The 13,772-nt window shown below is 51.4% G+C and overlaps 1 protein-coding gene across 9 annotated transcripts in view; it reads left to right on the top strand.

Moving 5' to 3' along the window:
• The window catches only part of PI4KA (phosphatidylinositol 4-kinase alpha), a 151,007-nt gene that overhangs the window by 116,144 nt on the left and 21,091 nt on the right, over window positions 1-13,772 (top strand). For all 9 annotated transcript variants that reach the window (XR_010156005.1, XR_010156004.1, XR_010156003.1 and 6 more), the window contains 8 exons: window positions 253-380; window positions 8,006-8,164; window positions 8,365-8,516; window positions 8,717-8,824; window positions 9,461-9,588; window positions 12,506-12,625; window positions 12,806-12,885; window positions 13,011-13,204. Coding sequence is in view for 6 of the 9 variants with exons in the window: in XM_024352561.3 (XP_024208329.2) it covers window positions 253-380; window positions 8,006-8,164; window positions 8,365-8,516; window positions 8,717-8,824; window positions 9,461-9,588; window positions 12,506-12,625; window positions 12,806-12,885; window positions 13,011-13,204 (1,069 nt within the window). In the remaining 3 variants the exon portion in view is untranslated. The remainder of the gene's footprint in view (window positions 1-252; window positions 381-8,005; window positions 8,165-8,364; window positions 8,517-8,716; window positions 8,825-9,460; window positions 9,589-12,505; window positions 12,626-12,805; window positions 12,886-13,010; window positions 13,205-13,772) is intronic.

Here is a 13,772-nt window from a genome sequence, read left to right as displayed (position 1 = left end):
GTAACTCACTGAAGCACTGTGCAATTCTGGGCTCGTTTCTAAATGAATGCTGGCCTTGATGACCCATAGCCAGCTGGAGTACTGGCCGGAGAAAGAGCAGGAGCTCCCCCAGTAGAGGAGTATCTCTCATGAGTGGAAAGTCAATAAAAGGCCATCACTGGCCCCAGCTGGTCAACTCTTGTTGGCCCAGGGAAGCTGTTTTGGGGTTCAGCTGTTGTTGGAGGCCTCTGACTGACGTGTGTTTGGTTCCAGATTGTGACCCGCAGCTCCTTCATCATCTGTGCTGGGGTCCCCTCCGGATGTTCAATGAGCATGGCATGGAGACGGCCCTGGCCTGCTGGGAGTGGCTGCTGGCTGGCAAGGATGGAGTGGAAGTGCCGGTAGGACCCTGACCTCGGGTTGGCAGTGAGGATGGGATGGGATAACAGACGGGAAGAGCCTTCCCTGGTGCCGCCACCACCAAGCATGGAGACACTGGGCAAGCCCCTCACCTTCTCAAGCCTCAGTCTCCTTATAGCTTCTATTATTATACCTGACAGTCACAGAAAATAGAATATATGTTAACAGCATCCCACTGGTGCCTAGAAGCCGTTATCTCCCAAAACCTCGGTAGAGCCATTTCTCTACTGAAATTGGAAATCCAGCTTTTTGAACACCTGTTAACTTTGAATTTGATTGGGAGCAGTTGTGTTTGTCCACGGGAATGTTTTTCTTGACCTAATCTTGGGATCAGCCCCCTTCCCCTGCATCCGTATTTCTGGAGTTGCTACTGTGGGGGGTGCCCACAAGGAAGTTTATACTCACGTTTCAGCTGATTAGATAAATGCTTAAGAATAATTTTATTTTTCAAAGATTCTGTTAACTGTCAGGGTAGCGGGGAATTTGACATGTTTTCTTTCTGTATTTCTTAGGATCAGTTGAAATGAGTGGTCAAAAAGGGGGATTTTGATTTTCTTCTTCCCTCAGGAGAATTGGAATATTTCCAAAAATGGAATTAAAATGTTCCGGGCTGGTGGTGGTGGCAGTGATGATAATATCTCACATTTGCCTGCTATTTTATAACCTCGTGGGGTTTGTATCAATCACACCATTCAGCGCTGTTAGGAAACATTTTGGTCCAGTGGGCGCCTGGGGGAGGTTATCTAGTCAGGGGGACACCTGTGAAGTCAGGGGAGTGCTGGGTTCTCAGCCTGACCAGCCTGCTCCCATCAAAGATATGCAGAAGGGCCTGTGGAAGTCACGCTTCAGCCTGCAGGGCTCTGATTCCTGGGCGGGGCTCCTCACCTGCATGGTGGACATCATTACAAGAGCACCTGCATCCTAGTGAGCTGTCAGTAAACGACAACTGGAGTGGCCACATCAGTTATAGTTCTTGCCAGGGAGAGGATTCTGCAGAAACAGCTGTATACCATTGCCACTGTGGATACCCACTGCCATTATGACACCCAATTTCTCCCTCTAATTCCTTGTGTCCTGTTTTCATATTTTACTACTATATGCATTAGACCTTATAATGTTGTTTCTGTTCAAAAAAATCAAAAGTCTTTCAAAGAAATTAAGACAAGGCTTTGTTACAGCATTATAATTTATCCAAATGTTTTTCATCACTCACACTTTTACAGTCTTCCTGTGATCTCCTCTGCCAAGTAATTTTCTTTAACAGTTCCAGTAATGCAGGTCTGCTGGAAATAAATTCTCTCATCTTAGTTCACCTTCATCTTTGATGCATATGGATTATTTTTTCTAGGCCCAGGATTCTAGGTTGATAGTTTTTTGTTTTATTGTTTTTAGCATTTCAGATATTATCTTCTATTGTCTAGTAGCTTGCATTGTTTCTGGAGAGAAGTCAACAGTCTTTTTGTTTCTCAGTACAGCCGGCCCTCCATATCCATGGGTTCCACATCCTGGAACCAGTTCCCCTGAGGATACCAAGGATGACTGTATATGTTATTGTTTTTCTTTTGACTACTTGTTGGATGTTTCTCCTTATCTTTCATTTTTAGTTGTTTGACTGTGTGTGAATTTCATTGTATTTATCCTGTTGGAATTCATTGAGCTTCTTAATTTCAGGGATTTAGGATTTTCATCAAACTTGGAAATCTTGAGGTCAATATTTCTTTGTCATTTCTTTTTTTTTTTACTTCCTAGGCTCTTAAGGTCAATATTTTTTTAATTTTTTTTTACTTCATTCTCTCTCTCTTCTCCTTTTTGGATTCCAGGTACACATATATTAGTGACTTGGTATTGTCCCATAGATCATCGACATTCTCTGTAGTCTTTTTCAGTTTTTCAGGGTTTTTATCACTCTTTCATTTGGTTAATTTTTTTTTTAACCTGTATACCAGTTCACTGTTCTTTTCTTCTGCTTTATTCATTCTGCTGTAAAACCATCTTGTATATTTTTTATTTCAGATACAATTCTCAGGTCTAGAAAACAAAACAAAAAATATTTAATTTAAAAATAAGAAAAAGAAACAATTCCAGATCTAGGATTTCTAGTTAATTCTTTTTTTTTTTTTTTTTTTTTTTTGAGATGGGGTCTCACTCTGTTGCCCAGGCAGGAGTGCAGTGGCACAATCTTGGCTCACTGCAACCTCCGCCTCGTGGATTCAAGTGATTCTCCCACCTCAGCCTCCCAAGTAAGTGGGATTACAGGCACCAGCCATCATGCCTGGCTAATTTTTGTGTTTTTGTACAGACAGGGTTTCACCATGTTGGCCAGGCTGGTCTTGGACTCCTGACCGCAGGTGATGCGCCTGCCTCAGCCTCCCAAAGTGCTGGGATTACAGGCATGAGCCACCACGCCCAGCCATTTAATTCTTTTTTATAGTTTGCATTTTCTGCTGCTGAGATTCTCTTACCTTCATGCATTCTTTCCATTATTTCTTATAAATCTTTGAGCATATTTATTGTAATTATTTTTATATCGTTATCTGGTCTGTTCTTGTATTTGAGTCATCTTGGGTCAGTTTCTTTTTATCTTTTTTCTTCAATGTTTGAAAGTTTTTGTTTCTATACTGGACATTGTACATTTAAATAAAACTGACAGTTGAGGAGGACTGCTGTATATTTTCCCAGAGAGAAGGAGGTCTTTATTTTTTTTCTTTTGTTTTTTTTTTTTTCCTGAAGACAGTCTTGCTATGTTGCCCAGGCTGATGTCAAATTCCTGAGCTCAAGTGATTCTCCTGCCTCGGCCTCCTGACCCAGTAGCTGGGACTTTTTTTGTTGTTGCTTTTTTTTGTTTTTTTTTTTTTTGAGATGGAGTCTCGCTCTGTCACCCAGGCTGGAGTGCAGTGGCCCGATCTTGGCTCACTCCGCCTCCCGGGTTCACGCCATTCTCCTGTCTCAGCCTCCCGAGTAGCTGGGACTACAGGCGCCTGCCACCACGCCCGGCTAATTTTTTGTATTTTTTAGTAGAGACGGGGTTTCACTGTGTTAGCCAGGATGGTCTCGATCTCCTGACCTTGTGATCCGCCCGCCTCGGCCTCCCAAAGTGTTGGGATTTTAGGCGTGAGCCACTGCGCCCAGCCAGTTGCTTTTTTGTGTGTGTGTGTGACTGAGTCTCCTGACCTTGTTAGCCAGGATAGTCTCGATCTCCTGACCTTCTGATCCGCCTGCCTCAGCCTCCCCAAGTGCTGGGATTACAGGCGTGAGCCACCGCGCCTGTCCGAGATGTCTTTCTTATGTCTGGTGGCTCCTCCTCCTACTCAATAGCTGGTCTTGGCAGGAAGTATGGGTTCTTCCTGCTTTTTACCCCACTTCCTTTTTTTTTATTTTAAGCAAAATTGGGAAAGGTGTCTTAAAGGGATTTTTATACAAACCAAATTACTGTTTCATTTGGGGTCTTTTGGAGTCCAGCTTGCACTTCCTGCTCCTGCCATCTCCAGTGGCTCAGCTGGCCTCAGGTCCCTTGGCCTGTGTCAGGCTTCTCCACCCACTCACACTCACACCTGGCACTGGCCCCAGCAGCACGTGGTCATTCAGGTCCTCACTCCCTGTCTCTGCCTCCACAAGGACCTGACCTGTCCAGGTCCCATAGTGCCTAGGAGATGAAGAGATGTCACACTTGCTGTTCGCATCTCAGCGTGGGAACAGTGGGGAGCCTGACCTCCTTAGAGGGGTCTGGGACCTTCATTTCACTGAGAGGGGAAAGATTCGTGATCCTTGTATGATACTTAAAATTCATGACCCAAAATAAATGCATGTGGGCTGCACTAGTAACTGATAACTTGCTCTGGTCCTGCTGTGTGCCCAACTTAAGCAGGGCATTATATGTATATTACTCTCCTGTCCATTGAACCCAGGCCTTGCGGTCTAGGCTGACGGTTGCAGTTTCCCCCACACCCTGAGGCTGTCCTCCTGTGGGCTCAGGAGGGACCCGATCCTGGGAAGTCTTAGCCACGCTCACTCCTGTGTGGGCCCAGGTGCCCACCTGCCTGCACACACCTGCCTACACACACCTGCCTACACACTATCTCTTGGTGGGACTCTCCACTTCCCAGAAGAGGACAAGTGTGCCCTCCTCTCAGGGTCTTCTGGAAGCCCTGGTTTCACCACAAATTGTGACTGTCAGGACACAGTGCTGCTATGGTCAGGATTCCTTTCCATATGCTGCTTCAGCCTCAGACCTCGGTGGGCCTTAAGAGTAGGGGCTGCTCAGCCAGGCGCAGTGGCTCACGCCTGTAATCCCAGCACTTTGGGAGGCCGAGGCCGGTGGATCACCTGAGGTCGGGAGATCGAGACCAGCCTGACCAATATGGAGAAACCCTGTCTCTACTAAATATACAAAATTAGCCAGGTGTGGTGGCATGTGCCTGTAATCCCAGCTACTTAGGAGGCTGAGGCAGGAGAATCGCTTGAACCCAGGAGGCGGAGGTTGCGGTGAGCCAAGATCGCACCATTGCACTCCAGCCTGGGCAACAAGAGCGAAACTCCGTCTCAAAAAAAAAAAAACAAAAAGAGTAGGGGCTGTAGCCATTCCCATTTCACAGGGCACTGGGGGTGCTCCTGACCACGTGTCAGCCTTCACATTGTACCTGGGGCTCTGGAGCCCAGATCCGTCTCTCTCCTCTCCACTTCCTTAGTCCAGGTGCCCTTGAACCTCTGGCCTCTCTGTCTGGTCCTCAGATAGGAGTGGGTCCTCAGATAGGAGTGGGTTGGTTGACCCCTGGGGGCAGGGCAGATGGAGTACTGATATCACTAGCAGGTCCCAGATGGTAGGAGGACAGATCAGCTCAGGGAAAGCTGCTCACAGCCTCCTTCAGAGTTCTGGGTCTTGAAAGCAGCTGTTTTGGGAGCCTAACTGCTTTTCCCAGGGACTTAAGGCCTTTGTAATTTTTGTAGCCCTTTCATCCTCCAGAATAAAGGGACCTTCTTGAGCTCAGGGCCTTCTCAGTACTGGCATGCCCCAGGGCTCCTCCTCCCTGCCTGGCTACTCTGGCTAGCTCCACTGCTTACCCAGCCCAGTCACTCCTAGTCCAGGTGCATCCCTTCAGTGGCTTGGCCCACAGCCTGCATGGTGAACTGATTAGCAGCCCCAACTAATGGGTCCAACCTCAGCTCCAGACACCGCTGCACTGGTCGCCCATCCGCCATCACTGTTGATGCCAGGGTGGTTCTTCCCTTCACTGTAGATGCCAGTATGGCCCCTCCCTTTACTGTAGCTGCCAGTGTGGCCCCTCCCTTTACTGTAGATGTCAGCGAGGTCCCTCTCATCACTGTAGATGCCAGTGAGGTCCCTCCCTTTACTGTAGATGCCAGCGTGACCCTTCCCTTCACTGTAGATGCCAGTGAGGTCCCTCCATTCACTGTAGATGCCAGCGAGGTCCCTCCCTTCACTGTAGATGCCAGCAAGGTCCCTCCCTTCACTGTAGATGCCAGCATGGCCCTTCCCTTCACTGTAGATGCCAGCGAGGTCCTTCTGTCTGCTCAGACGTCTTTGACTCCCTCTTATGCACATCCCACAGATGACTCTCAGCACATCCCATCACCTTCACCTTTGAGGTTTATCCAGGATCTGACAAGTCCCAGCATCCCAGCTGCTGCCCTCTGGCCTGGCCTCCTGCTCCCCAACCCCAGGCATCTTCCCCTTCTCCACATGCGGTTGGCGCAAGCCAGGGGGGAATCAGAGCCCCCCTACAGACTCGAAGGTGGGCTTGTTTCTGTGACCTGCAAGCCCCCTTCCCACCTGACTTCCATCCTCTCTCTTCCCCTCGCTTGCTGTGCTGTGGCCATGCTGGGGTCCTGCTTGCACTTCCCACGGATGATTCTCAGCACATCCCATCAGTTTCACTTTTGAAGCTGCCCTCCTGGGCTGCTCCCACCATAGGCCGCGTCATGCATTCCCTCTTCTCAGATGGCCGTGCCTTGGGCCTCACTCCTGCGTCTCCTCCAGGGCTCATCTCAGATATCCCCTCCTTTCTAGGGCTCTCCCTGGCCACCTGGTCTGTCACACGCTCACTCGCACTGCTGTTTCTTAGTGTTTCTCAGTGTGTGTAGCTTATTTCTTGTTGTCTGTGGTCCCCACCATAGACTGTGTGGTCATGTTTGTCTTCATTCACAGCACCATGCCCAGAGTCCACGAGGCCCTGGCACAGAGGCAGCCACCAGGATGTGGTTGTTTAACAAATAGGTGGGAGTGTGTCTCTTCCATGGCTTCTTGTCCATGGCAGTTCTGGGGTCCCCCCCATTTTTTTCTCCCTTGTCTGCTTCCATAAGACTAATCGGTCTGCAGGAAACAGAAAGCAGGCTCTAGTGCCTCGTCCCCCAGGAGTCCTCACCCCATGGGCAGCTTAGAGGGAAGCAGCAGACAGAGCCCCGCCCCAGGCTCCCGTCGGCTCCTGGCCATCCTGGGCTTATGTGGCCTTTGTCTCCACCCTCACAGCCTCCAGATGGCTTCTGTGCCTCCCAGCAGGAAGGAAGACAAGGACAGAGTGCAAAAGGCAGAGGCCAGCTGCCTTGACCTTATGAAGCTCACCCTGGCATGTGTTCCCAGGGCCTTGCCCAGTTCACTCTCCCTGGCTCATTAGAGTGGCCGGGGAGAACAGTGGCCGCCTCAGCCAGCAGGGACCCTGGCTGAGAGCCCTGTGACTGGCCACGTGGCCACCCTGATCCACCTCATGAGGAAGAAGGGAGGGGATGGGTACTGGGGAGGGAGCCGCGGTGTGTGTTCTACTCACTAGGCCTCGTTGCCACCTCTGCACAGGCGCTTGGAGCCCTTGTAGAAGCTGGTGCTGCTGGGACAACAGAGGGATAGAATCCTCTTTGGCCAGATGCCAAATGCTGTTTCTTGGTCTCCTTGTAAAAACACCCAGAAATCATGGGGGCTTTCCATGTGTGAGCTGCACCTCTTACTCTCTGCAGCACCCAGGTGTCTCCCGGGCACCATGCTGCTCCCTCTGGGCACCCCTCATGCCCCCCCACAGAATGGGGACCTGGCTGAGCATGACTGGGCCGTGGGAGCAGCCTGACCCTGGGCTCCCAGGCCTGGCCATGGTGGCTGCAGGCTCGCCTCGGCTCCGTGGGCCTTTCCTAATCTGGTTAGCGGGATGAAGGCATCGGGTAGGGTCTGTGTGGGGTGGAGAGGAGGAGCCAGGCTGTGGATCCAGAACCCTCTTCTGCCCTTGCCAGCTCAGCAGCCCACAGAGGGGTCTTCCCGCTCACAGCCACAGAGGGTTATCAGGGTTATAGAGAAGAGTCACCTACCCAGTGCCTGTCAGGGCATCAGGTACATCCCGGGTGCTGCCACCTCACACCTGCAATGTCCACACTGTGAACCAGGTTGAACAGAATGCAGCCTCGAGAGGCTGGAGAAAATACACCAAGCACTGACACAGATGACCCTGGGATGCGGGACTATAGGCGATCTTCATTTTTTCCTTCATACTTTTCTTGGTTTCTAAATCTTATTCAGTGAGCACGTGTTCCTTTTTTTAATTAGAGAAAACTTGACAGTAGCCCCTTTTTGTGTTTCACAGAGGAGCTAACATTCCTTCTGTACCTGTAGTTCATGCGGGAGATGGCAGGGGCCTGGCACATGACGGTGGAGCAGAAATTTGGCCTGTTTTCTGCTGAGATAAAGGAAGCAGACCCCCTGGCTGCCTCGGAAGCAAGTCAACCCAAACCCTGTCCCCCCGAAGTGACCCCCCACTACATCTGGATCGACGTACGTGCCTGTTCCCCCACCAAGGCTGTGGGGTGCTCCACCTGGGGGGCCAGGACTGTTCCTGGGGTGGGGGTAGCCGAGCCCAAGGCCTTCGGCAAGCTCGGCCAGTCAGCCCAGAACCCCTCCTCAGCTGTCTCTGCCGGCCCCAGGGTTAGCCCGGCTCAGTCCCACCATCACAGCGTCTTCCTCTCTTCGCTCAGTTCCTGGTGCAGCGGTTTGAGATCGCCAAGTACTGCAGCTCTGACCAAGTGGAGATCTTCTCCAGCCTGCTGCAGCGCTCCATGTCCCTGAACATCGGCGGGGCCAAGGGGAGCATGAACCGGCACGTGGCGGCCATCGGGCCCCGCTTCAAGTGAGGGCCCTCTTCCTGGGGAGCACAGGGCCCCTGGTGTGTACAGTGTGTCATGGGGCGTCTGTGTATCACGGTACTTCCTGTAGACGGGGAACACATTTCAGTGAGCTGCTCCTGGAAGGGCAGGGAAGAGAGTCCAGAAGGTGAACTTGGCCCCAGGCCAGGCTCCTGCTCTGACCGGGTCCCGGGCTCCCTCACAGGCTGCTGACCCTGGGGCTGTCCCTCCTGCATGCCGACGTGGTTCCAAATGCAACCATCCGCAATGTGCTTCGCGAGAAGATCTACTCCACTGCCTTTGACTACTTCAGGTACTCCCCTAAGATGTGCTGTGCAGCGTCCAGGGACGGTGCAGCCCCTCCAAGTGCTCCATCGCCCCAGACCCCCAGGAAGTCACTCACAGGAATACACAGTTGCCCAGTTGTGCTCACCAACCTCCTCCTTCAGTATCCCTGGCCCTGTGGATTTAAATACCCTTCAGCCCTGTGCATGTGTCCCGTGTACTTAGAGGTAGCCTCCCAGCGAGATGTAGGCAAATTTTCCCTCAGTTCAACTGATTTAGGAGATTAAGTGCGTCCATTTAATTTCCCTGTTAATGTGAAGGCTTATTGCATGAAGAATTGCAAACACCCACTGCCTGGGGCTCTGCACCCATAGGCTGTGCTGTTGTGTGAGTGCAGCTTCCTTGCCCTGATCTGCCACAAGTGCAGCTTCAGTGGAAAGCTGTAGGGGCTGCTGTGGGCAGTGAGGGAGGAGGGCATAAGAGGGCTCCCGAGCCACCACACCTTCCCATGGGAATGGGCCAGATCATCCTTGCTAATGACTGGCTTTGGGCTGACCTTTTGTCATTAAGAAACTGTCTGCATCACTTCTCACTGCTTTGTGTGACTGGCCCCTAGTCCCTGACTCCAGACACTCAGCCCTTGTCCTCTTATGGTTGTTTGAAGCTGTCCCCCAAAGTTCCCTACTCAAGGAGAGAAGCGGCTGCGTGAAGACATAAGCATCATGATTAAATTTTGGACCGCCATGTTCTCAGATAAGAAGTACCTGACCGCCAGCCAGCTTGTTCCCCCAGGTAACCCTCAACAGTGCAGCTGCTCATGGTGGAGGCAGGCAGGACAGGGGTGCCACGTGGGCTGCCCTGAGGGTGCCAGAGGTAGGGACGGAAAAGCAGTTAGACCCCCCTGAGCCCTGGCCTTGGCTGTGTTGCACGGTCATTGGAGGCCGGTGCATGCCTGGCTCTGCTTCTCCTCTGGCCTGAGCTGAGAAGCATAAACACGCACCCAAGGCAGCTGAGCAGACTCCACTCACCGCACTTTCCCTGCACTGGCACCAGCTGCGTTCACACACCCCTCTGAGCAGCCGGCTGCGTTCACACTCCCCTCTGAGCAGCTGACAGCCCAGGATTGGGCTGAGGCTGGTGCACACCCACATGACTGGGGTATGGTCTGTTGTTGCCTTGTAGGAGGCAGTCAAATGGACAGGTGATTTCAATATGAGGGAACTGTGGGAGCACTCCTCGGGGACAGGCACTTGGCCCATCCAGAGTTGGGGAATCAGAGATGGTTTTCTGGAAGAGAGACAGTTGAGCTGAGTCTGAATGGCTGCACCGGCATGCAGGGTGGACAGGGCAAAGCATTCCAGGGAAGGGTATGCTGAATGAAAACATGCCACGCAAACAAGCAGCAAACCTCTGTAAGGAGGCCATGCCCTGTTCTCCCAGGCTGGAGTGCAGTAGCGCAATCTTGGCTCACTGCAACCTCTGCCTCCTGGGTTCAAGCAATTCTCCTGCCTTAGCCTCCTGAGTAGCTGGAACTACAGGTGCTCGCCACCATGCCTGGCTAATTTTTAAATTTTATTTATTTATTTTTATTTTTTAATTTAATTTAATTTTATTTTTTTGAGACAGAGTATTGATCTGTCGCCCAGGCTGGAGTGCAGTGGCACAATCTCGGCTCACTGCAAGCTCTGCCTCCCGGGTACATGCCATTCTCCTGCCTCAGCCTCCTGAGTAGCTGGGACTACAGGCGCCTGCCACCACGCCTGCCTAATTTTTTGTATTTTTTTAGTAGAGACGGGGTTTCACCGTGTTAGCTAGGATGGTCTCGATCTCCGCGCCCAGACGTTTTTTTTTTATTTTTTATTTTTGAGACGGAGTCTCGCTCTGTCGCCCAGGCTGGAATGCAGTGGTGCAGTCTCCGCTCACTGCAAGCTCCGCCTCCCGGGTTCACACCATTCTCCTGCTTCAGCCTCCCAAGTAGCTGGGACTACAGGCGCTCGCTGCCACACCCGGCTAATTTTTTGTATTTTTAGTAGAGATGGGGTTTCACCGTGTTAGCCAGGATGGTCTCGATTTCTTGACCTCGTGATCCGCCCACCTCGGCCTCCCAAAGTGCTAGGATTACATGCGTGAGCCACCGTGCCCGGCCAATTTTTTTATTTTTTAGTAGAGATGGGGTTTCACCATATTGGCCAGGCTGGTCTCAAACTCCTGACCTTCTGATCCGCCCGCCTCAGCCTCCTAAAGTGCTGGGATTACAGGTGTGAGCCACATTGCCTGGCTGAGACGGTTTTCTTTAGCAGACCCACGGCTGACAACCTAACTAGCAGGAAAATGAAAGAAAAAAGCAGATGCAATGACTTTCTAAGGCAGCTTTCTGGCTCCACTTAGAAGAGGACAAACAGTCCTTACAGTCTGCCCCCACAGGCCCTCAAGTTGTCACCGTACTAAAGGACTACACATTGCCGGTGATCAGATAACTGCCATCTTTTATCAAGAAAATTATGATATTTGTTTTATTCTATTTTATTTTCTACTTTTTTTTAGAAATGCAGTCTCATTCTGTCGCCCAGGCTAGAGTGCAATAGTGTAATCATAGCTCACTGCAGCCTCAAACTCCTGGGTGCAGGCAGTTCTTCCACCCCAGCCTCACAAGCAGCTAAGACTACAGACACATGCCAGGTCCCCTGGCTAATTTTTATTGTTGTTGTAGAGATAGGGCGTCTTGCCTTGTTGTCCAGGCTGGCCTCGATCTCCTGGCGTCTAGCAATCCACCTGCCTTAGCCTCCCAAAGTGCTGGGATTACAGGCATGAGCCACTGTGCTCAGCCTATTCTATTTTAAAGGCTAGAAGAAGTCCAGGTGCAGTGACTCACGCCTGTAATCCCAGCACTTTGGGAGGCCAAGGCAGGTGGATCATTTGAGGTAAGGAGTTCGAGACAACCTGGCTAATATGGTGAAACCCCATCTCTACTAAAAATACAAAAATTAGCCAGGCATGGTGGTGGGCGTCTGTAGTCCAGCTATTCGGGAGGCTGAGACAGGAGAATTGCTTAAACCCGGGAGGCAGAGGTTGCAGTGAGCTGAGATCGCGCCATTGCACTCCAGTCTGGGCAACACAGCGAGACTCCTTCTCAAAAATAAAACATAGGCTGGGCACAGTGGCTCACTCCTGTAATCCTAGCACTTTGGGAAGCCGAGGTGGGTGGATCACCTGAGGTCAGGAGTTTGAGACCAGCCTGGCCAACGTGGTGAAACCTTGTCTCTACTAAAAATACAAAAATTAACTGGGCATGGTGTCAGGCACCTGTAATCCCAGCTACTTGGGAGGCTGAGGCAGGAGAATCACTTGAACCCAGGAGGCGGAGGTTGCAGTGAGCTGAGATCACGTCATTGCACTCCACCCTGGGCAACAGGGGCGAAACTCCATCTCAAAAATAAATAAGTAAATAAATTAAAAAATTTTGAAAAGGTTAAAAGAAATATAATAAAAATGTTTAAACATTCCATCTAGAATAGTTAAAATAAAGAACTTCTCATGCTTTTGGAAAACCCACCATCCAGACAGATTTGTTCCTGCAGTCGATTCCAGGACTCCAGAAAATGCCTGCTCTGCAACTAATTGCTTTATCTCTGGTGAATAGTAGTTTATTTTTTGTGGTACCTTTTCTTGAGCCACCTCACTCTAGAATCAACAATGTGTTTGCCCTCAGATAATCAGGACACCCGGAGCAACCTGGACATAACTGTCGGCTCTCGGCAACAAGCCACCCAAGGCTGGATCAACACATACCCCCTGTCCAGCGGCATGTCCACCATCTCCAAGAAATCAGGTCGGTGGGAGGTGTGCTGCTGGGGCCATCACATGCAAGTTATCATTCTAGTTGCAAGCTGCTTGATGGACACTTGCTCAGACAGCAGAACAGAGCACTGCAAGCTTCCTCTAGGTTTAGAATCTCAGGGCAGACAGGTAGCATCTGAGGACTACACCTGTGCTTTGTCTTTCCTCCTAGGCATGTCTAAGAAAACCAACCGGGGCTCCCAGCTGCACAAATACTACATGAAGCGCAGGACGCTGCTGCTGTCCCTGCTGGTAAGGCCCACAGGTGCAGCTGTGCCTGCTGCCCGCCACCTGCCTGTACAACACCTGGTGGCCGGGGCAGTGTGTGGGCACTCACGGAAGGGGTGCATATCAGGCCTTATGTCTTATCTTGCCAGGCCACTGAGATCGAGCGTCTCATCACATGGTACAACCCGCTGTCAGCCCCGGAACTGGAACTAGACCAGGCCGGAGAGAACAGCGTGGCCAACTGGAGATCTAAGTACATCAGCCTGAGTGAGAAGCAGTGGAAGGACAACGTGAACCTCGCCTGGAGCATCTCTCCCTACCTGGCCGTGCAGCTGCCTGCCAGGTGGGCCACCGGGCACCACAGCCTGACACAGGCCTCACCAGAGGTCCAGCGCAGGGTGCTTGCCAGCTGGGTCATGAGTTCTCAGGAGTGCCCTGCAGCCCCTTTCAAGGATAGTCAGGAAGTAGTCTAGTCCTCGAGCCCCAGGACACTCCCCGAGCCCTTCTGTGCAGAGATAACCTAGCAACCCTCGTGATCTTTTCAGATGCCTGCCTGGGGTGCTGCAGCAGCTGGAGCCTAGGGAGGTAGCAGCAGGGTGAATTCAGAGCCAAGATCTGATTCCTGCTGGATAGGAAGCATGTGGAGGCTGTCACTCCTGGCAGGTGGCTGCCGGAACCGCCTTGGGGAGGGTTTGGGTTTGTTGCTGGATGTCACCTTTCAGTGGCAGAGTATTTGGAGGAGGCACATGCTGCAGACAGCAGTGACATTCCTGTGATCTCTCTGTGGCAGCTCTTATGGGGACAGAACTTCAGACCGATGGTGGCTGAGAGGGACTGCAGAGTCCCTGTTTAGAATCCCACCAGATGGTCCACAGCCTCCTGTGAATGTGTCCAGGGTGGGTGATTCTCCA

The sequence above is a fragment of the Pan troglodytes genome, chromosome 23 (genome assembly GCF_028858775.2).
Source record: "Pan troglodytes isolate AG18354 chromosome 23, NHGRI_mPanTro3-v2.0_pri, whole genome shotgun sequence".
Classification (NCBI taxonomy): Eukaryota; Metazoa; Chordata; class Mammalia; order Primates; family Hominidae; genus Pan; species Pan troglodytes.
The sequence above is the reverse complement of the archived record's forward strand: the minus strand, read 5'-3'. Positions and strand labels throughout refer to the sequence as shown.